The sequence below is a fragment of the Lupinus angustifolius genome, chromosome LG01 (assembly GCF_001865875.1).
Source record: "Lupinus angustifolius cultivar Tanjil chromosome LG01, LupAngTanjil_v1.0, whole genome shotgun sequence".
In the NCBI taxonomy this organism is placed as follows: Eukaryota; Viridiplantae; Streptophyta; class Magnoliopsida; order Fabales; family Fabaceae; genus Lupinus; species Lupinus angustifolius.
Window position 1 is genome coordinate 954,022 of NC_032009.1, and position 24,128 is coordinate 978,149.

The following is a 24,128-nucleotide window of genomic DNA, read 5'->3' on the forward strand; positions in this document are numbered from 1 at the left end:
ACAGCTCGGAAGGATTGCCTCTAATGTGCGATGATACATCTGAGAAGCAAAAAAAAAAAAATAGAAGAGTACATATGATGTTTTCATTAATTTGGGAAAAATTGAAAACTAACATTTCATGGGGTCCTAAAGGCTTTGTTTTGGTGGGCTTGGACTGAGGCCCAATTAGTGGAGAATATGTAGGGTGGATCACGAGAACAAAAAGGAATCAGATTCAATTTCATTTCATCAATCTTCATTCACCAACCACCACCGAATCAATGGCGAAATCCCTGTTGCAGAACCTGCGGCGTTTCTTCAAGAAGCCATGGGAAATCACCGGTCCCTGCGCCGACCCTGAATACAAGTTGGCTTCCTTCCCCGCCACCGAGTTCCGTCCCTTCTGCCCCGCTACTCCTAAGGTTAAACCTGTTATTCCCTCTTCCGATCCTGAAACTGTATTCGATATCAAGTACTATTCTCGCGATCAACGTCGTAATCGCCCTCCAATTCGCCGCACTATTCTTACCAAAGCTGACGTGGAGAAATCCAGGAAGGAGAAAACGTTCTCTGTCTCTGATTTCCCACCGGTTTATCTCAACACCATCATCGAAGAGGATTTGAATACTAATGGTGGTGGATACCAGAAATAATTTAAAGGTTGTTTCCATTATCCTCTACAATTTCAGTTTTTATTTTATTATTCTCTGTGCTTCATCAGAAATTAGGGTTTTTGTGGTTCAAAGTATATTGTTGTGATGCACATTAGGTCAGGAAATTATATGAGGGTTGGATCGTTTTGGGACTTGGAATATTGGGATATTTAATGGTTAATCTACATAGTTAATTGAAACCATGATTAGGATGATGATCAACTTTGTTTGCATTTAAGAAAATTAAGTGGGTTGGAGGATGAAATGGGGTGGATTGAGAGAATAGTGTGTCAATGTTAGATGGAGAGACTTGATCTTGGATCATATCCGTGAAATTTGTCATAGCATAGTAAATATTCAGCTTTATACATTTTTATGCATCCCAATTACGGGGGAGCATTCAGGTCACCTTCTGATAGCTCATAGCAGGGTAATTTCTACTACCATAGAATTATGGTTCAGAAAAGCTGTTACTTGGAAGAAAATAAAATTGCATAAGGAGAGCCATACAGACGAAAATATCATTGAACAAAATTACCAATCCAACTACGCCCATGTAACTCTCTTCTGGTCCTCGTAGCAGCTCCGCCCACTGCCCATTGATGGTATTTTAAGGGAGAGGAGGACGACTGTGCAGTACAAAGTTGCTTGCAATGAATTTTATCTACAAAGTGCATAAGAGCATTAATTTTATGATTGCAAGAGGTCTTGTATTTTACAGTTTTGCTCCTCTCCCTTGAATGTAGTCTGCCGATAGTAAGACATCTTAGCAGACCCACTTCCTCCTATCTTGGAGCTTAGCCTTCTTGAACTCCTTCAGCAAATTCCTCCACATATCGGGCACATAGTTAGAGATCAATCAAACCCTTTCTCCCTCGTCGTTGCAGAATTCTGATCCAACAAGTGATTGTACGATATGGAAGTGTTGAAGAGAATGCCTGTCTTGTGACGAGGTGAAAATAGAGTGGGTGTTTCGTCTTGCACCAATGTTTTAAGTGTTTTGTTTGGGCTTTGAGTTCGAGCTCTGGGTCCTCAACCCCATTGCTATTACAAAGAATGATGTGATGGTGGATAGTGTTTGTTGGGATGTTTTTGTTGGCGAAGACAACGTCCATGATCATGTCTCGGATGGTGTGGGGTTTTCTTCCTTGTAGAAATAAGTGGGACATGGTTTTTCTGATAAATAATGTTGTATTGTTGTTGTGTTACTTGTCAGGAAAAGAGTGTGAAGGTGTGTGTGTGATGATGAAAGGATAAGGAGAGCGTGATTAGTAAACTTTTGTGTTTGTTTGTGGGGAAAGGGGGGTCAGGTGGACTTGTATCTCACTAACGTGCCATCTCACTTTCTCTTCATTACTCTTGTAATTTTTTATCCGTATAGTAAGATTTTGTGTTTGTTTGTGGAGAAAAGGGGCTGAGGTGGACTTGTATCTCACTAAATGTGTCTGGCTGTCTTCTCACTTTCTCTTCATCGCATGTAATTTTTTTATCCAAATATTAAGGTTTTGTGTTTGTTCGTGGACAAATGGGGTGATATGGACTTTTATATAGAAAAACTTGCAAGTATTCCATTTCCATGCGTTGCGCAAATATGTTGATATTTAGAAACAAAATATAAAAGCATTTTTTTGATGTGTGTCCAATGATAATTTTAGCCACCCTGAGAAGGCAAGTTTTCATGGAAAAACCACCTATATCACTTTTCAAAATTATAAATGCACCACTTCCCAATGAAAAAAGATATCGATTTCATGGGTCACAATGGAGTAAGCCAATTTGTTTACTTTTCAAAATATTATGTTTTGATTCCTAGACGAAGAGGGAGGCCAAGAAAAACCATAGATGAAACAATTAAGAAAAATTTAGATATCAATGCTTTGTAATGACCATGATTTATGATAGAGCATTGACTCCATTCGATCCATGTAGCTGATCTCACCTAGTGGGTTAAAGACTTAGTTGTTATTGTTGTTGATGATTTGATGGTCATGTTGGAAGATTTTTGAGGGAGTACTCAGGTTACATCCCAAGTAGCTTTTCCGAACACAAAGGGACACTGGTTGCCATTCTGATTTAATATATGTTTTTGTTGCAGCTGATGAGTTTCTGCTTTAATATGGTGTCATTCATATGGTATTATATTCTTTAGTGTGAATAAAAATGTAGCTCTCCTTACAGAACTGCTAGATTGATATTACTACTGTGCATTAATAGTTGTCACGTATCATATCTTCATGAAGATACACCTCCTTCCTACGTGTGTTTCAACCTATTTTACAGATGTTATATAACTGTTTGTATCTAGCATCATGTATGCTTTCATGTTAGGATACATTTTTAATTTATGGAGCTGATTTGCATAGTGGATTAGCTATCCAGAAGACCAAAATAGATCTGGAATACTTTTTTTATTTTTTGGTTTTTGTGTTTATCTTGTATGCTCAGCATTCTCCTTGGCTACATTTCGATGTTCAATTACGTCTGTTACCTGTTTCAGAGTTACAGAATTGCTTATGTTAAGTAGTCTATTCACTTGTTTGGGTTCAAGACTATCCTTGACTGCTTGTCTTTCCATGTCACAGGTTTGTGCTACCTTGGGATAACATTATTGGTCCACTCAACTTTCAGTTTCTGTTCCTTTCAAGGGAAGAAAATGAGTAGTCTTAGCAGAGACCTGTAATGACCCACTATTTTTAATAGGGTGTATGCATTTTATATCAATAAAGAATTGCTGGGTTGCAGTTCTCAACTATTTTGTTTACTTCTTTGTGAATGTTGGATTTTAAACAGTTAATTGATTCAATGACTTGATAAAGGACTAGTAACCCCTGAAACTCCCTGTTGTTTTTCCTACCAGTGAAGCTTTTCTGTGTGATTTCATAAAGGGCGAGTACCTCCTAAAGTTCATATTTTTTGAGCTGGGTTGGCTCACTTTGACAACTGTAATTCATTGATTTTTGTTATCCTCTTCATTTTTTAAAGTTTCCTAATTGAACAAGCATTTTCGAATTACACTCTAGTGGTTGACTCCTTAAAGTAATGTAACATAAAGTATGGTTAAAAGTAGTAATACTGATGGTAAATGGCAGTATTACTGGTCTGGTAGTTAGTTTTAGAGAGGTGATTTCAAAATGATTTAATTATAACTTTTAAATATAAGTGTGAAACTTCTAACATCCCTAAATTGTTTTTTCCACACAGAAAAGTTTTAGAAACATTTTTTTGGTAATTAATTAATCTCTACCAAACACCAAAGTTGGGGCAGAAAAGGATCGAGGTAGCATTATTGCTGTTCTTGTTGGTCTCACCTGATCAGCTATCTCCAAACATGTCCTAAATCAATCATAATAAAGCAAAAATAGACAATTTTTTATAATGTTTAAATTTTTTAATTGATGTGACATGTTGTACTTGGTTTGGGACAGACCTTGGAACATGCTTGAGGACATCAGATCCTTGTCCGATCTTACCATCACTCCCAATCATCTCTTATTCCCCTTCTTTTACAAGCCTACTTATTTTCTTCTATCAATTGGAAGCGTCTCCAAGCAAACTGAAGTGTTGTTCTAGGAGAAACATGCCCCTGGTCATGGCAATATGGATTTATCATTAGTGTAGACTTAGCTTAGCAACTACTAAAGTGGTTTAGTTAATGAATGGTTTCATGCTTAACAGGTTAATGACACATTTATTTAGAATGCAACAAGGACACCAATGTTGTCTCTGTCAAAAGAAACAGCAAAGCATCACAGTCACTCAAAATAATATCATACGGTCTATGCCAGCTGATGTTAATTCTGTCATGTCTCTATCCACCCTTAATTGTTCACTCACGACCACTTCCAGCTACATGTGAATGAATGATATAGCTACCTAGTAACAATACACGCATTAAACCATTACCCTCTTTTCTATTTCTGCATATATCATGATATTAAACTTTTTAGGTATGATTTTGAGGTGGTCCATGTACATAATATACTATAGTAGAGTTCTTATTGTGAATTTATGCTAATGTTATTCTAGTTGTTTTTCTTTTAAAACAATCCAACATATATAGTGGCGTTTCAAATCGAAAGGAACGTGTCGCATATAAGATTGTTATTCTTAGTTTAAGACGGTAGAGAAAAAAAAAAGGTGGAGCCTATCATATAAACTTTGCTTATTCTTTTTCCAATTTCATGCCACTTTATAGGACCACATCCATTATTGTTCTCTCTGTCCTTTTTATATGATTTTTTTCCTATGGAGTATGTAATTCTTCTTTCTATGTGTGGAGTCCTATTATTATATAATAAAATTAAAAATTAATACCATACTTTTATATTTTTATATCCTTCATTCCAACCATGATATGTTTTTCATTGTTTAAGAACAAGTTAAGGTAGGATGTCGCTTTTATGGTGTATATTGCATGTTGTCCAAAAAACATAATTCATGTGTGTGTGAGTGTGATACCTCACTACCTTGGATGCTTACATTTGAAGTTTGGCAAACTTTATTATTATGGAAATTAAATGAATGTGCCATTTCATACATTTATAATTTCTCCAATTCACTCATACAATTGCTATTATTGCGATTTTGGGAGCTAGTATGCACAATAATATCACAATCGCAATTACGATCTTATTTTTCCACAATTTTCTAGAATTACAATTATGATTTCAACCGCAGTTTAAAACACCCTTTTATTCTTACCCGAAACTCCGTTTAACATTTTCCTTTTATTTATTGTGGATTGGCTACAACCTTAGTTTGTCCAAACACATAAAATACTGAGCTGGTGAGGCTATAAGATCCATTCCTTAAATATGAAATGGTATAGGTAGCATCAAAATTTGAGCTTTTCATAAGCTACATTCACTCTTAGTTAATTCGATCGCAATTAATCAATGATGTTGTTATTGGTATTCTCTATCATCATCCCCTATATGAAACAGGACCGCATAGCAGAAGGAACGGTTTCCCTTATTCTTAGTCACTTTCAATCACATGGACCCATGCATAGAGGTTGGCAAACACACGCGGTCACTGCTAGAGTGAATAGTTAAGAGAAGAGTTACCCTTCCATTTATTGATTCTGTGTCGTTTATTCAAAACTGCTTCAATTATAACATATATATTACTGCAACAATGGATCTCCTACTTCTTAGTCACTTTCATTTACAGGTACACACTATATAGAGGAGTGAATAGTACTCAAGAAAAGAGGGTGTCCTGTAACAGTTTTTCTGTAGTTCATTGATTTTGTGGTTTAGTAAACTGGTTGAATGTATTTTTTAATATGACTGTTAGTAAAGTCCATGTTAATATATTTAGATGAGTGAGATTCATTTACTCCGGAAGTAAGTTTTTTAAAGTTATTCTGCATCTTAGCCATCAATTCTACGGAAATATTATGTTTTAAATCTACTCATTAATTCAAACGATTAGATTTCTTTAGAATTGTTGACTAAGATGTGTAATAGTTTTTGAAGAGTAGAGGTCAACCTCATGCTCAAAATCTTAACTTTTGTTAAGACTTCTTCAAGCAGACTCATCTTTATATCTAAATGTCCTAAAAAATGCAATATACTTATATTTATAATTGATTTAATTTTCCATTTCTTGACCAACATTCCTATCTGAGTTTTTTGTCCAATAAGATTATACAAAATTTGCTTTTTTTTTCTCAGGCAAATATTAATATATTATTGTAAATTACACTCGAACTTACAACCTCGTTTACTCTATTCCTTAAATCTTTGTCCATATCATATATTATTGTTTCTATATAGTTATTAGGATGACAAACATATTTTTCTTAGCTCTAATAAGTAATAATACATGTTAGCTTGCATTGATCTATTTGACTTTTCTTGTATATGTTGGCATCATGTGTCACTCCTCTGTCTAGGGTTTGCTGCTATTGCTTTTGCAGGTTCGCAGCACAGTGCAATAACTACCTTGGCAGTAGATATATACAAATCATAAAATCATAACTACATGAAATTCAAGAGAATTTATAGCCACTTTCAATGATCTCATATCATGTCTTTCATCATTATAGTGATATATACATGATACCTAAATGTATTTATTTTGTCATGCAACCTTCCATCACCTGCGTGTACATATTATTTTACATATATATATATATATATATATATATATATATATATAGAATCTCTACCCCAATCGACAATGAGAATTTGTCAATCACAGAAAACTACTCAAATTACATATCTGTCCATCACTCTGAACAAACATTTATTAACTGACATGGGTTCTAACATGTTGAAAAATAGCTGAGAACTTTCAGTGGTGATGGTGATAGTATATATATTCATTCATTAGGGAGTTAATTATCACTAGTACTCACTTGACAGAGTTGATGGTGATTACACATTTTCAGTAGCATGAGAAACTAAGAAATGCATATATATAGTGAAAGGAAAAATCACCTTCCAGCAGAAACATTTAAAGCACGAATTGATTTATATATATATATATATATATATCATTTTTAATTATCAAATTGTCAAACTATACACACAGATATAGCTTTGGAAAGTTCTTATGAAAGTAAAGACAATTAAGCTATATATAGTTTTAGGATTATTGTGGAGCTTAAACCAACATAGATCATTACATCAAGTGTGCTAAGTGAAGAACTATGAGGCAAAACCTTATTCCTTTGGTTTATAATGAGTCCTTTCACTTATAGAAAATCAGATCCTCTCCTTTTTCCCGTGTTGAGCCAATCTTAATTACCTTTAATATGAAAAGTTCAAATCATTGAGTATTATATGAAAATTTGAAAGTGCATTTCGTCTCTAATCAAAACACTAATATCTGGGTCGTTTATGTATAGCTATCCAAGATGCAATTTACATATAAATTACTTCATATTGATTGTTATAAAAGTAGGACTCATAAGGAGATATGTATACTAAGAATTTTGAGTGAACTCTTAACAATTTAATCCTTGAAGAGCAGAACCTAAGGGACACTAATCTGTCATATGGTCCATTAACGTTTTTTCATTGATTAAATTTGTCTATCTCTCATCAACTAATTTGTACCCTAAACATCTCTCAAATGGATTAAATTAAAGTAGTTTCAAAAGTATGAGAGGACTACATATATGATAGTCCTAAAGCACTTTTGCTTCCATAAAGATGTTTATGGACATTCTTGATAGTTCAAATTGTAAGAGTTTGAAACATGCAAGGATTGATAATTTGGTACCTACTAATGTTCTTCATCCCAAATTTTATTTTTCTCTTCCCACACCCCTAACTTACGGCTTCATCTAAGAACACCACTAAGGTCCCTTTCTTACATGATATAACTAACTCATCATTAAATTGGTACTTGGGGGAATGGGTATGTAATTAAGTAACTAATAAAATTTAATTAGATATGGTTTTTATGAATCCAGGGAGAAGAACTATGTGTGGTTTAATTTTGGGGTAAATTATTATGTCATCATCGATCATAACGTTAAATTCACCACTTTTTCTGCAATAGTTTTGCAGACAGAAAGATAATGTGCTGGGACACATAAAACAAGGAACCCTTAAACAGCAGACAATGGGACATCAAATTCATCATCATCTGTTTCTATAAACAAAATAAATAAATAAATTTCCAATCACCTTTTTTTTGCTGGGTTTACTGAATTGAAATTTAGGGTTTCTGAGCCTTATTAACATTTTTTTTCCAAAAGCAAAAAAATAAGTTATTTAAGAGATAAATATTACTTGATAATAGTCCTCTCAAGTAGATATATAAGACCTCTAACAATCCACTTTTCTTTATTAATTTTGTGCTTAAAAATCACCATAGAACACTAATCTTCTGTATTTGGGTTAACGCTCTTGTACTACTTTAATACATTCTTTTGTTTAGCAAAAAAAGCCAATCCCTAACCTTTGTTGCAGAAATGATTTTAGATCTTTGTATCATTTGTATTTCTGACTTGTTAATATATCCAGGACTCCAGGTAAAGCCTTCCTTTGTTGCAGAAATGATTTTTCACCTTAATTACAGTTATTGTTAATTTTTTATACATATATATGGGGTTAGGGTTTCAAGTTAGAAAAGTATATAAAGTAGGCTCATCTTTTGATCAGTACACAACTGCAGTTGCAGTGTCCACATGATCCAACTTGTAAATTATTTCGGTGAAGATTCCTTATTTTTTCTAGATAATATTGCTTGGTTTTGAAGGGAAAAAAGCTGCAGCATCTTACTCTTTCTCTCTCTTCCACACAACATTTCAACGTTTCTGTGGTACAGAGAAAGTTTACCTATCTGTATACTCTGTTTAAGTGCCAACTAACATGGTTAATTTTAGTAAGTAGTTAAAAAATCTAGAGCAGTGAGGAGAAGATTCATCAGTTTTTTCTTGTTACAACATGGGATATAACAATATATGACTGAAGAGCTTTAGGGTTCTTCTTTCTTTTACTTCACAACTTTTATATTTGTTATTTCAAAAGCATGTAATGATAAGGTCACAACCTATCTATTTACGAAAGTAAGTCTGTATATATTTATCATTCCTAACTCTCACGAGTTAGGCGGGAGACTTATAAAATATACGATAATTTAAAAAAGGAAGAGAGAACTAACAAGAGAAATTTTGGAACCTCTTTTCTTTTCTAAAAAAGAAAGTTAGTCCAGATTTGATATACAAAATTATTTTTCCTTCTTCATAATGTAATTAGGAAACAGTTAGAGAATATGTATTCCAAATTACTCTAAGTTGCTTTGTAATCACTTTAACAGTAAGGCCAACACAAGTTCATAGCATTGAAAATTAAGGAAACTTAAATAGTTAGTAGAAGTAGAACAAAGTCTCTATTCTTCTAGTGTACACATTAACTAATTAATTATCAACTTAATGAAACAAGATGCACAATTAAATGACTAAAAAAATGAAATTGATAGAGAATGAAAGTATATAGAGTCTAATTTGTACCATGCAAATCTCACTGCTATATCTGCCTGTGGTCCTTCAAGCTATAAGTTGAGTGGATGATTTTAAGAACATAAATAATTGGTCCCTCATCTATATACCACAGCTAGCTATGTATCTATATAATCGACTCTAATTACATACAGGATAACTTTTTAAAAGCTGAGTGATTGTTATAACTTATCTTGTTCCTTCCACAATATCCTTTTTTTATGCTGTTAAACTTTCTAAAACTGGTTGCAAATATTTCTAAGACTACATTATATATATATTTAGGTTTCAATATCTGATCTTGATTTTATATTATACATGGGGGATTTCCTTTCATTTTGTTCCGTGCAGTGAGAACTTTCTGATAATGGTATCTGTTTTGCTTAAAAAAGACTAATCCCTTCCCTTTTCTTATGGAATCACACATATTTAAAAAGTATCATACCATTATATTTAAAAATAGAAATATCATGTCTTTCTTTTATTTTTTGATATTATGGGTATTCTTTTTTTTCTCTTTCTATCTTTCTCCATTTAGGTTGTAAGTTTGTCCTTAATTTGAATATTAAATTCTCATATTCACAAGAAAGTGATATATATCATTTTTAAACCGATTATTAATAAATAAAGTATCACCTTGTGACATATATCAATTTCTTGTGAATAGGAAAATTTAGTAAAATGATATATCATTTTTCTTAAATTTGTAATTGAATCTAGCTTGTGGCCTATAAAAAACATGAAAAAAAATGTTTTATGACATCATTTTTTTTGTTTGCATTCTTTTCTACACCTATTTTAAAATGCTTGATAAGTAAATTTACTTTGAAAATAACAATGCTACATATAATCAATTATTACAATTTTTGTCACACTCCCAAATCCCAATAGTAAACTCATCTAACTAAGCTGCATTACATAAAATAAGAATACCTAGATGAATCTCTGGGAAATATACCCTCTTACTCTCTACCCTGAAAATTTAAATAAAAAAAATTTACATATAAAAAAACAGTAAATAAAAATAGGTAATAAGTAGTTGCAATTTTTCCACATGTCACTTTAGAAGCATGGGACATGGTCACAGGTGATGTTTTTATTTTTACATGCAACATAAATTACATATATGGTGCTGTAAATCCTAACCTTGCTTTACCAAAGTGTTAAAGTTGAGGTCATTTGCTCAATTAAATGACATTGAAGTGCTCATTTTGGAAAGAATATAGGGCTTTCTCTACTTCTCTGCTTCATCCTCCATTTCTTCTTTCTTGCCCAAGCTCAAAAGGTTAGAACACTGTTTTGGCACCTATACTTTTCTCTCATGTAAGTTTGATCTCACTACTATAGCTACTAACATACATAAGCAGCTTTATATTCTCATGCTTCTGTTGTTTTCAGTGAAATTCTAATTTTATGCACAATTTCCTTCTAAGGTTCATGCTTTTGCCTTTGATTTGTCTCATAACTATCAATTTAGTGAACAGAATTGTCCTTGCCCTAATTTTGTAGCAATATACTTCAGTTTATCATATAGATTTGGAAAAGAAACTGATTTCAGTGCAGAACTTCCACTACTAATATACTATCTCTTTGTGACCCTAGCTTTTTAAGTCTCTAGCTAATTCAAGAATCTGTTCCTTGTGTCTACAAAAAAGCTAAAAATGGAAACGATTCTTAGTCATGTGTGCTACAAGTTTAGTATAATTTTGTTGTAAGTATTAAACCAATTGTTTTTTGTAATAATGGTAGAATTGTTTTTCTATTTTGGTACCAACATATATAACTTCTCTGAATTGCAGTACTACATCAGAAAAGCTTTTAGTGGATGATGTCAAGAAGAAGATGATGATTGAAAATTCAAGTAAAGGTTATGAAGCCAAGAGAGAGGGTGATACTACTAATAATGAGAAGTTGTCAATGGCACCATCTACTACTTCAACCTCTTCAAGACAATGGGCAGCATTCAGAAATCCAAGAATAGTGAGAGTGTCGCGTGCTTTGGGAGGAAAAGATAGGCATAGCAAGGTTTGCACCATAAGGGGGTTGAGGGACAGAAGGATTAGGCTTTCTGTGCCAACAGCAATTCAGTTATATGATCTTCAAGACAGGCTTGGTCTCAGCCAACCTAGCAAAGTCATTGATTGGTTGATTGAAGCCTCAAAACTTGATATTGATAAGCTTCCTCCACTTCAAATCCCTCATGGTTTCCCTCAATTTCATCATCAACAAACCCTATTGCCTTATCAACATCATGAATCAACTCCCTATCATCATCATCATCACTTTTCTCTTGGAGGCTTCTATGATGCTAATCTTTCAACAATCATGAAAGATGGTGGAAATCATCAAAATCTCTTGCCAAAGTCAAGGTTGAATTGGGATTTAGATTCAGAACATTCAAGAATGAAGGGCAAGGAAGCTGAAAGTGTAATGTCCAATATCTCACAAAAAGGAAAGTGGATCAAAACTGGTAGTGAACAAGAAAACCAAGATGGAATTGATGGTTATAATAGACAGAAAGTTTTCCCTGGTTTATTAAACAACGCAATGGCATATGACTCATACCATTCCGAGCCTTCAAGTTTATCTTTGTCCCAATTTGGAGGCCACGGATCATTGTTTCCTTCCCATGTAGATCCTCATCAAAACAGTGGCAGTGGCAGTGTGCAATTTTCATCTTCTAATGTGGCTGTGCCATCAGGTTCTCAATTACTTTTTTCTCCATCTTCAGCTACACCATCACTTTTCACTCCCTATGCTCCATTTATGGCCAACTCATCAGTGGACAATGATCCAAGACAATTCAACCATGTTCAGATCTTGAGCTCATCAAGTAATAATTCACAAGTCATGCAGCCTCATCCTCTCATTCAGTCTTTTCATTCACTCAGTTCACCTCTCAGACGCCTTCCGTTACCATTCAATTCCAAGCTTCTAGACTCAGACAACAACAACAATCGTAGCCAACCAAATAAGGGAAGTGGTTCTCCTTCTTGAAGGTCCTCATCCTCATACAAAGAATGTGATAAACATATATTGCTTAATGGATGTTTCGTGAGTATTCTTCACCGCATTAGTTTATAAGAAAGACTTCATAAAGCAATGAATAACCTGCATTTATATTTTCACACAGTCAGACTCTCAGTCTCAACGTGAAGGTGAATGAATATCTTTGTAAGTATGGCACTGCTATACATATGGAATATTTGTTTTGTGTTTGAATCATCCTTATGGTTGTAGACAAAACATTGTGGACATAGGTTAGAATAAATCAATATGAGATAGTGTTCATATGTTTCTCTACATATTACTCGAGAAGACCTAATAAGGTTTTGGAAAGTTAGATACACACAACCTTATGCTCAAAATGTAACAGACTATTTCCAGGTTATATGTTTCTCTACATATGCGTAATTTAATTGCGTGTAATAAAATAATATTGAGTGGTTTGATCTTTCTTTCTGAATTTTTTTTTTGGCTTTTTTTATTGTAGATATGAAAAAACTAAGTATATTATTATTTTTAGTTGGCTTTGTTACTATATAATATATACATATTTCACAACCTCCATACTAAGCTAAAATTTCATGTGATCAATGTAGATAGTTAATTCTGATTAATGAACATAATGTAGTTTGAAAGGAATACCATTTATCACATACAAAGTTGGATGTACATACAATGTAGCTAAATAACAGATGTAAGATGAACATATATTGTTGAAATGCATGATTAGTATGTACATCCTCCTTTTTCGGGGTGTATGAACATATATTTTGGGGTGTAGTTACACCTTTAGCATAAAAAAAATATACATCCTCCTTTTTTTTGCTAAGCAAATGAAATGTTTAGATAAGTGTAAAAGACTAAATCACAATTATGGCCACATCGATCATATTTTCTCAATTCCTATAAACACAGTAAAACACTGTACCATTATGATAAATGCAATTGGGATGGAAACCACAATTCAAAATTATGATTGCATTTCCGCACAACACATTTTGCTAAAATTGTTACTGCAAACTCAGATCCTCACATAGATGGTATATGTGAAGTTTTTGTTGATGTTAGTTTTGAATTAGAGGCGTTAAAAATTATGAATCAAAGTTGACTATAGCCTTTCATGCTAACGTTGCGGATTCAGATAATATATTATATGATTGATATCTGAATGCAGATAGATGCTGATGGGTAATGTATGTCTGTAAATTAATTTACATGTTTGTATTAGTTGCATAGAAATTAATGCACTGAGAAATAGGTTCATGCATGCTACTATCGATGCATGCTGAACAAAACAGACTCAGTTAGCTAGAGTTAAAGATAATGAACAAACTACTGAGTAATGCAAGTTGCAAGTTGCTAGTTAAATGCAATCCCCGACCTATAATACTAGACAAAACAAACATATGAAGTTATGAACTGATCTTATAAAGAATTATTTAGGAAAATGCTACAATCCAAAGATCTTTGATATGTTTTATCCTTTTTCTGCATTGTTCAGTATAGAATAGGCAATAGGTTGAATCTATATTCACCTTTGTAACTTTGAAATATATTGATTGGTGAAGGGTATAACAAGTAGATGGAAGTATCCTGAGGACAAAGTAGTGGAAAAAAGTGAGAGAAATGTGGTTTCGAATGTTAAGTTCTTTCTGACCACGAAAATGAAGCAACATAAAATCACAAGCAGAGAGACTGAATTTGTAAACAGTTTCTGTTGGCTTCAGCAGACAAATAATTTCACAAGATCCAAGACAATAAATTAAAGGAGCTGCTACAACTTGGGTTTTTAAAGGTGAATTCAAAGAAAAAGACCTAAAGTAGTTTTATTTGCAGGTGGTCCACATTCTATATAAGGTCTAAAGACTAAGAAAGAAAATATATAAGAAAACAATATTCAATACATGACAGTTAATAGATACCATTTTACATTTTTTTACAGTGGTTAGAACTGGAGTTTGGTGTGCTATGTTATTACTTTGATGACTTATTAAGACATAAGTTATCTCAGTCTCAGAAGTTCAGATCAGTAATTAAGGGTTTGACTAATTTGTATATATATATCCCAGTATATGATGCAAATGTAAAATAATTGCCCCTTATACCACTACTTACAAGTACAATAAACCTTTATCCTCTTACTCTCATGCATCATATAAACTTTCTATGTACTGTTTTATAAATAGTATATGCGGAGATAGACACAGCAAAACTCTTATATATACTATTTAGTTGAAATATTAATTAATTATCAGTGATCCTAATCCAATCAAATATCAATATGCATGAGGTTATATATGTGAGAATGGAAATGAACTTATCCTATTGGACTTTCCAATACTAGAATATGAGAAGTAGATATTTTTATACATTTTTTATTTATTTAATTAAAAAATTTTGGACCCTTAAATTTTTTTAGTATCACTACCATATGTCATAATCCGGATCCAATATTATACTCTCCAAGTACTACATATGAATCTAGTCCAAGAGAATGATACAAGTAGATATATATAAGACAATATTTTATAAATGAACATAATTTGTAATAAAAAATTAATATAACTTGAATCCATCTATGAAAATTAATAAGGTTAAGAGTTGATTGTTGGTAATATCTAGAGTACATATTACAATTATGATAAACTCTTGCATATCAATAGCTAGCACAATATAGTACCAATCCATTTCAATAAAGGCATATCAATTAATCTATATATGCACTTGTTGGTGAATAAATATAATATACATTATTGCGAATATGAATTATGGGGAAGAGGTTTAATGAAAAGAGTAAGTTGCATGAACTTTGTAGGCGTGGTGAAGAGTACGTTTTTGGCTATAAACCAAATTTATGGAACTTGTGTGGTCCAACAACATATCGTTTGGAAAAGGGACCACTTTTCAATTTTGAAGCATCCTCTTTTTTACTGCAGATTAAAAAAACAAGAGAGAATAGAATAGAGGTAAAAAGGAAACATAAAATATAATGCTGTAGCCCCCGGCGAGGATCGAACTCGCGACCTTTCGCTTACGAAGCGAACGCACTACCACTATGCTACGGAGGCAACAACTGTTGTCTCTATGAATTCGATACTTCTTAATATATTTTCATCTAAATTTAATAAGAACATTTTATAAACGAAGATATGGAGTAAATTTAAAACCCTTACTTGATAGTAATGGTCCTCTCCCTTAAATTATTTACAAACATTTTCCCCCAATTTAATTCAAAATTTCGCAAGGATTTTCGAAAAATGTATTTCCATACCCCATTAAAAGTAAATTTTTAATGTTTGACTTGTCTCCTAGTTGGGAGGAAGGAATGATTGAACAATAACAAAGGTTGAAGTGACACTAAACCAAGAAACATGCTTGTTTTTATCATTAACGAAACATATATTACTTTACTCAATAAAACTTGAGGAATTTGTTAAAACTTATGAAGGTGTGACTTATAAAGTAAATATAGCCATTTCTAATATTTATGCAGATGTGAGCTTTCTTTCTTTAGAATGATGTGGATTAGTATAAGGAAACTTTCATTGTATATCATTTTCATATCCTAAGGAGTGTTTGATTTGTTGAGAAATGAGGAACAATGCATAACAAACAAAATTGTTTTTTTCAATGCACTAAAATTGTCTTTCCATCCACTCAACCAAACAATCCCTCATTTTCGCGTAGACATCAACTGTCCCAAGATAATGTATCACTCTATATGTTATTGTTTTTGATTGGTCAAAAAATTGATTAATTATTAAAATTTAAATTTAAATATATTTTTTCAACCAATCACAATCAGTGACAGAGAGAGTGACACACATTATGGGATAGCAGACGTGCTCCCCTCAATTTGTGTCACATAGCCTATGTAATGAACGGGAGCACATCTGTTGTCCCACAGTTTTGTGTCACTCAATGTGCCATGAGTTTATAATTGGTCAAAAAAATAATTAATAATTAAATTTTAACTTAAATATTTTATTTTTACCAATCATAAGCTTATGACACATGGAGTAGCACAAACCGTGGGCAGCATATGTGTACCCCTAATGAACTCTACATGATATAACAATGTTTTATGAGAGAGGAGGTGAGATAGCAGCAACAAAGATCTCTGCTAACTGGCAAAATAATAAATCTTGACAAGAATATAAGAAAACAAGCCTCATATAAATAACTCCAGGGGCTATGTAATTTAATAGATAAAGTATAACAAAAACTTGTGTGCTAAAAGTAAATGATGAAAAAAATGAAATTAAATAGATGAGTCACTGGTTTCAGACTAAGCACTAGTTCTATAACCTACACCTAAATGTAATCATGGTTTTGTTTAATAAAATTCAGATCAAAGGGTGTCAACATGTAGATATAGTTGTATATCCCACCAGTCAACAATGTTAGTCAATATCCCCAGTTATATGCATCTCTTTGATCAACTTGAGAAAAGGAATGTACAAACCCCAAGCAGGCAGGATCTTCGTTACCATTTGCCGATGTATTGTCGAATTCAAGTCCATTTTGCAGGTTCACTGTTTTCTTCTGTCCTTGCAGTTGCGCAATCCATCATCACACCTATCAGTTCATTGGAAAAAGAATCTTATGTTGGAGAACCAATGTCAACTTTACAAATAAGAAACAAGAAATAAGCTTGAAACTCAAATAGAAAATTTTCTGTAGTAGATTTTTTCAGTTCCTTCAAAATCACTTCCCCTCCTAATGTAACTATCTACTTTTAATATTAACTGTTCTAAGGCCTTAGTTCAAAAAGAATGTATCAGATAAATCTTTGTTGAATTTCACAATGGCGAATACCTTAAATTCATGTTCAGCTTCTAGTCTACACATAACAGCATGTCGACTGCATGGATGAGGTACCATTGCTAGTCCAACTAGGCTAGTGGTTTTGTTTTTTGTCTGGTGGGTGGTGAGGAACGGGGTGGATTCGTCATTTTGTTCGATTTTATGAACGAAGGTTTATTGCTTCATTCAGTTCAGCTGTAAATAATCAGAGCCAGAAAATTGTTTTTGTCACCTACCTGATTTGGATTTTGGAACCGGATACCCGCTACCAGCAAGACACACAGATAAACAGGCATTCAAGCTAGAAAGGGTATTCAATGGAAAAACATTAAAAAGACTATATCTGTGAATCCAAAGAATCTTAATACCAGTTCCATATTTTCATACCTTGATTTGATAGACAAGTAGCACTCTCAGTTGTGACAGGATTAAAAAATTCAGTGTTGCAGTTTGGTGCATCATTTCTATTGTCATGCCTTGGAACTTCAGGCTTCGAAATTGACACTTTTGTCTGATCATTTGTGTTGACATCACCTGTGGAACTTGCCACATCATTTGCACCATCATGATTCAAGTTTCCACCCAAGGATTTAGGAGTTTCATATTTTCCACCATCAATTTGATTCAAAAAAGCAACTTCTGGTTCTCTGTCAACAGAAACCTGCAGGATAGTCATGTATATATGAATAAAAAACTGTACATAAGAGCAGCACAACATTCCTAGGGATACACATTATTAGCTTGGCATCTATGATTCAGGAACATTATAAAAAATGACTGGGACTACCTCAAACTTGTCCACCATATCTTCTTTAATTAGGCAAAAATTCAACTAATCTCAAGTTTTACATATTCTAACTTGCAGCAGTTCCAGATATGTTATAGACAAGAAAATATCTAAAATTTAAAAAAAGTAATAACATTAAAACCAACATCCTTTCAATAACTAGTGCGACGAAATCATTCTGTCAATCAATACTACAAAAAATCCGTTGATTGATCTGTGCCAGGTCATCTAGGAAAATAATTTAGGATCACACTACATAGCCCTGCCTCTAGAACTCTATACAACCTTATGAATGACAGAAGCATCAGCAGTTGTTGGGTTACTGGACAGAAGAGAAGCAACAGCTTCAATACGGTGGTGCTCATGAGATTCTGAACTGTCTCCATGAACTGCATGTCTATTTTTTATTTCATCCACTTTAGGAGTCTTTGACATGTTGGTGTGTGCACCATTTGGGATTATACTGCCAATTTCAGCAGTCCTTTTCCTGTATTGAGAGTCAAGCATAAGTTAAAACAAACTTATATAGAAATGGGTGCTTAATGATAGTAACACATCGAAAAGTGAAAAAAAAGGAGGGGGAGACATACCTGGTGGAAGTATGAGCAGATGGGGGCAGAGAGCTCGGCTTGTTTAAAAACAGAATTCCTCTAAGATGCTTTCCATCGATAACAGTTTCAATGGCATATCCCTCAGAGATGTTTTTAGTCACCTTGGCTTCAAACATTTTCTTTCCAGGAGGAGGCAGCGGTTGATTTACTGGGATATTTAATCCACCTGCATTTATAACACGGGATATTTAACAGTCCCGGGGTTGTGATTTGAAATGCAAATAATCAAAATATTTTCAACTCTATATATCCTGCCAGCTTATAAATAATCGAGATCATGATTTTCGGGGAGACCACAATTTTTATTTTATCTATGATTAATGTATACTCATTGATAGAACTAGTCAACTAGTTCAACACTATAGTAACTTAAGTAATTGAATATCACCACGAGTTCAAGTGTCCCCAACTAAGAACACTAATTCTTCCAGCCTTAAATTTAATTAGCCAAATGGCCCAGATCTTTAAACATAAGACCTGATACTTTTGCAATTACGTGAATCCAATATACCAAGGTTGATAGGCTGAAAGCCTAAAACCATAAAGCTTCAATGACAAACATGAGTTTTAGGATACCTATGAATCAAAATCTTCATATATAAAGGCAGATTCTTACTTGGTTGGCTACAGTTCAGCACTGTCATGAGTGGTCTCATATCAGCGCTCACTCCATATCTCACCAGAACATCATTTTGAACAGGACTCAGATTCTGCTCTTGACATTTCAGCTTCAGCTGCTTCCTCAAAGACAACTTCTCTGGCCTCTGTCCACTCTCTCTAGCCATCCCTAAAAGTAAAAAATATAGCACGATCTGTTACACAATAAATAATCAAGAGAAAAACCAGAACCTAAAGGTACTAAACAAAATTTTAAAAATTATAAGACACTTTGCTAAACCTGTATATAGGTAATACATGTCATCAAGGGCCTCAAGACTTTTATTACAACCACCGATGAACACAAGAGCACCACCTTTAATAGGGTCTACACAGTCACCAGCTACAGAAAATCTAGCACAAGGACTGTTGGTTGTAGTTGTAACATTTGTCCAAACACCAGTATCTACACCCAATAAAAAATAAAAGAAGCTCAATATTATTGATAAACATAAAATGCCACCACTTCAAGAACAGAACAGTAATTAATCTATTGAATGAACTATATGTCTTTCCAACAAATGGGAAGTAACCAGAAGTATAAACATAGTCACTAAGACAAGATTTTTGAAACAAATGGAGCACGTTACCCTATTCTAAAAGCTAAAATGACAAACTTTAAACTCTAATCATCTATAATTCTATATATGATCAGATATCTTCTCAAGAAATGTATAAGTATTCCATGCTAACGAAATCTGTGGAAAATAAGGTTGTTAAAGACATCGGCACATCCACCTTTGCCCAGTGAAGGGCGAAATCACTTATGAAGAAGGCAAGAAGTTTAACGAAAATGTTGGAGCAGTTACAATAATGACAAGGTTCTGCTTTTCTTAAACAGTTAAACCAACAGGAACTTGAATGGAAAATGGTGAATGAGATATATTCAACATACCAATATCAAGCATGTAAAGGTCATTATATAAATTTTGGGCATCTGTAAATCCACCAAAAACAAACAAGTTCTTTCCAAAAGAAACTGTAGAATGACCAGCTCGAGGTGGCAACAATTGGCCCGATGTAGTCAGCTCCCTCCAAATTAGTGTATCTAATATTTACAGAAATTCCAAAGAAAAGTATTATACTCAGATAAATGTCATTGGCCCCTGTACTATGCATTATGAATTGTATATTTAAAGTAAATGTGACAATTGCTTAAAAAATAAGGATAAAACAGATTAATACCAGTATCAAGGATATGAACGTCAGATAAATAATAATCATGTCCATCTTCACCCCCTATCACAATAATTTTGTTTTTCCAAGAGGAGCAACTATGGCTATCACGAGGAGATGGTGGAGTGCCTGATGTTGTAGCACACTTCCAAACAAATGTCTCTACAAGTGAAAAGGAATGATCAGCATATTCCACATTTTATATCTTAACCAAAAGCAACAGACATATTTTCAATACAAATGTAAACGTAAGACGGAAACAAATAGAAAACCAATTAAACTGTACAAAAGCTCAATATTTAAGAACTCTAAACCTAGCACCACTTCGGACAGTAACCAAATAGGATCTCTATTGTTTCATTTAAAATTGAAATTACATTGAGCATCTACAAGCACACTATACAAAGTCAGTAACCGGCATTACAAAAATGGAAAATAACCTGTATTCAATATGTAAAGATCATTGTAGTAGACCTCATTATCATTATCTGCGGATTTTCCACAACCACCAAAGATGTATAGCCGTTTACCAACAACAGCTGCACTATGACCTTCACGTGCCTCTGGCCCATCTCCTCTTATGCTTGGAGAAATCCATGTATGTGAAGCTAAAAATGATTTAATATCAATTAGTCAAATGGTAAAGAGATAAAAAGCATGTAATTAGGCATAGCCACATAAAATTCTAATTTCTTTTCACTTAAGCAGCAGTTTTCCGTGTCACCATCCAATAAAAATGCAGGACAAGAATTGGACAGGTTGTACATAAATCATTCAACTTCAGCTAAAAATAATACAATTTGGCTTTTGGAAGCAACATAGGTGCAGAAATTAGGCCACTAAACTAGCATGGTATAGATATCAGAATTATGACTCACAAGTGTCTAGTATGTGCAAATCCTTCAGCAGATTAACCCCATCTGTACCCCCAAACACAAATAGATTATCACCAATGGCTGTGCAGGTATGGCTGTCCCTAGGAGTAGGCAGGGAGCCTTTGATCGCGGGTTCGGTCCAAGTCTGATTGACTGCAAATCAGCAATGAGGAATGAGAAAATAAAGAGTGCCCAAATTAACTTGCCAGAGTACTACTAGAATAAATGTGTAAAATATATCAGAAATAATAAATATGCAAAAAATTAATGATCAAGTACGTAATATAAATAAAGAAATTCCATCTACAACATCAAGAACAAAAAAACAAAATTTTCAGTTCCACATCCCTTTCATTCAAACATATAACAAAAATGAAAAGAAACTATTGGGCCCAAAAGAGAGTTGGTTTTCTGTCAATAAAGCAGGAACCAACCTACTATACACACATACAGTACAATTCAGGTATCTAGTAAGAGTCCGTATGGAAGTTTTGTTTTGGAGGGAAAGGCTTCAGAGCCATCTCACAAGTATATTTAATGGCTGTGACTCGCAAATGGACCCCAAGGATACATATTCTTTATTTTCAATACAGTCCGTAGTATGAATACTCTAATATATATGTATATATAATAGATTAGAATGTTAATAAGTTATATGGTAATACATAATAAAAGTGCATAAAATATAAAAACACACAAATTTATGCATATAACATAAAAGAAGCTTAAGTTTTGAAGATGAAATACTAATCATGTAATTCATAAATTCAACATTGTGAGATGTTGATGAAAAAATAATAGAGAAGGAGAAGAGTTAACTAACGAGTATCAAAGACGTGAACTTGATTGGTCTGAGAGTTATGTTTTCCATAACCTCCAAAGAGATACACAAACCTTCCACCTTTAACGGCGTTACATGTGTGGCCCCACCTTTTCCCTGGCCCCTTTTCATCTTCACTCTCCATCTTCATCTCTAACTTTTCCCACCTCATTCTCGATTATTATAATCAATCGATAGATTAAAGAAAGAATCTTTAGAACAAAATGGTGGTGGGTATGAGAGTGAGATTCAAATCAGAGAGATGAAACAGCAAAAATTAGGAAGAAAGTGTCAATATCATAGCGCGAGAGAGAGAGAGAGAGAGAGAAAAACGATTTTGTGAGAGAGGCTAGGCCAGTAATTATTTAAAGTAAAATTAAATTAATAAAAATTTCTAAACTAGTTTGATTGTTACACGTGGGATATTTATAGTGCTCTGATCTTATCAAACCAAATCCAATGTCATGGATTTTTTATTGAATTTGCTCCTAGAAATCGAATATCCAACCTTATGAATATAATAAGGCCTTACATCACTAGATTAAGCCTTATAAAAACATATATTATAAAAAAACCATTAAACAATGATTTTTTTAATTCCTTCCTTGACAAGACAGGTATATGATAAAAATAAAAAACTTATCCTTAAATATAAAACAAAAAAAAATAGTAATTTTGCATTTTGAAAATAATGTTTTTTTAAATAATGTATGACATATCAGATAATTATTAGATTAAGTTTTTCAATATTAATTTACTTATTCCTCAAATTGTTTTTATAATACTTCATGGTCGTGGTGGATTGTTTTCCCGATAATGTGAAATTTTGTGATGTTAAATAAAACTACTTGATTACCTTAATAATGCTATTATTATGGTTTTGATATTATATATTAATATAATTATAAATACAATTAATTTGATTACCTTAATAATGCACTCATCTTAGTTTGACTCATTATATTATTAATTATTCTATTAATTTAAGTCTTTATAGAATAATATCATTATGTAATCAATCAGTTAAGCCATTTAATGTCATCTCAAAACAGTGAGCATTGGAGATGAAACACTTAAAAAAAGGAAGAAAAATAACTGATATGGAATACTTTAGTAAAATCTAATATATATATATATATATATATATATATATATTTAGTTGGGGCAACTCTTTCCTAATTTGGCTATTTTTGTCTTATTAAGGAAATAATTTAAATAAATAAAAAAATGCTCTTCTTTTAATTTTTACTCTATTCAACTAACCCTAATTTCTAAGTATAAAGTATAAGATTAAACATTATAAGAAGAAACCATATAAAACAATAAGAATAAAAGGAAAAGCTTGTCCCAGTTAACAAATATAAAATAATTGAGTAAATTAAACTCACCCCCTTTCAATTTTAAGGATATGACACTTAACACCATTTTTCTTTAAAAAATAACACTCCATCCCTGAAACTAATTGTATTTACTAACTATTATGTCAACTTCACATGCCTTAACAAAGAGAAATTTTTCTTTATCATTTTCAGTGTTATAAGATCAACTTTTGAACCTCTAGAGAAATTTCACTTCAAATTAGAGTCTAACTTTACATTAAAGATTTTGAGTTGTATGTCGATCTATTTAAATATTGATACTTTAGATTGAATGGTTTCAAAGAATGTGTAGAGACTTATTGATTAACCAACACATTACTAAGACCAATCACCACTCATGACACATATTTATGACACATATTGTTGGTCATATATAACAACAACATCACTAAGAGACATAAACATAATCACGATACTCAA

General features: G+C 32.9%; 3 protein-coding genes and 1 non-coding gene across 5 annotated transcripts; 2 read left to right on the forward strand and 2 right to left on the reverse strand.

The window, feature by feature from the left end:
• On the forward strand, nucleotides 202–3,547 carry LOC109344636. Its single transcript, XM_019583393.1, has 2 exons — nucleotides 202–639; nucleotides 3,215–3,547. The coding sequence occupies exon 1, from the start codon at nucleotides 261–263 to the stop codon at nucleotides 630–632; it is 372 nt and encodes a 123-aa protein (XP_019438938.1). The 5' UTR covers nucleotides 202–260; the 3' UTR covers nucleotides 633–639; nucleotides 3,215–3,547.
• LOC109344645 (transcription factor TCP5-like) lies at nucleotides 10,735–12,994 on the forward strand. Of its 2 annotated transcripts, none has more exons than XM_019583400.1 (2): nucleotides 10,735–10,914; nucleotides 11,391–12,994. In XM_019583400.1, the coding sequence occupies exon 2, from the start codon at nucleotides 11,434–11,436 to the stop codon at nucleotides 12,586–12,588; it is 1,155 nt and encodes a 384-aa protein (XP_019438945.1). In that variant the 5' UTR covers nucleotides 10,735–10,914; nucleotides 11,391–11,433; the 3' UTR covers nucleotides 12,589–12,994. The 2 variants fall into 2 exon arrangements, with proteins under 2 accessions (XP_019438945.1, XP_019438947.1); XM_019583402.1 differs by having other exon boundaries at nucleotides 10,735–10,876.
• On the reverse strand, nucleotides 15,594–15,665 carry TRNAT-CGU. Its single transcript has one exon. It is a non-coding gene; the product is annotated as a tRNA-Thr (tRNA).
• Nucleotides 16,772–22,673, reverse strand: LOC109344639 (kelch domain-containing protein 4-like). Its single transcript, XM_019583395.1, has 11 exons — nucleotides 22,333–22,673; nucleotides 21,513–21,662; nucleotides 21,075–21,242; nucleotides 20,644–20,796; nucleotides 20,354–20,506; nucleotides 19,700–19,864; nucleotides 19,418–19,588; nucleotides 18,781–18,967; nucleotides 18,476–18,677; nucleotides 17,791–18,064; nucleotides 16,772–17,175 (listed from the first exon to the last, which is right to left on the reverse strand). Exons 1-11 carry the CDS (start codon nucleotides 22,499–22,501, stop codon nucleotides 17,111–17,113), a joined length of 1,857 nt encoding a protein of 618 aa, XP_019438940.1. The 5' UTR covers nucleotides 22,502–22,673; the 3' UTR covers nucleotides 16,772–17,110.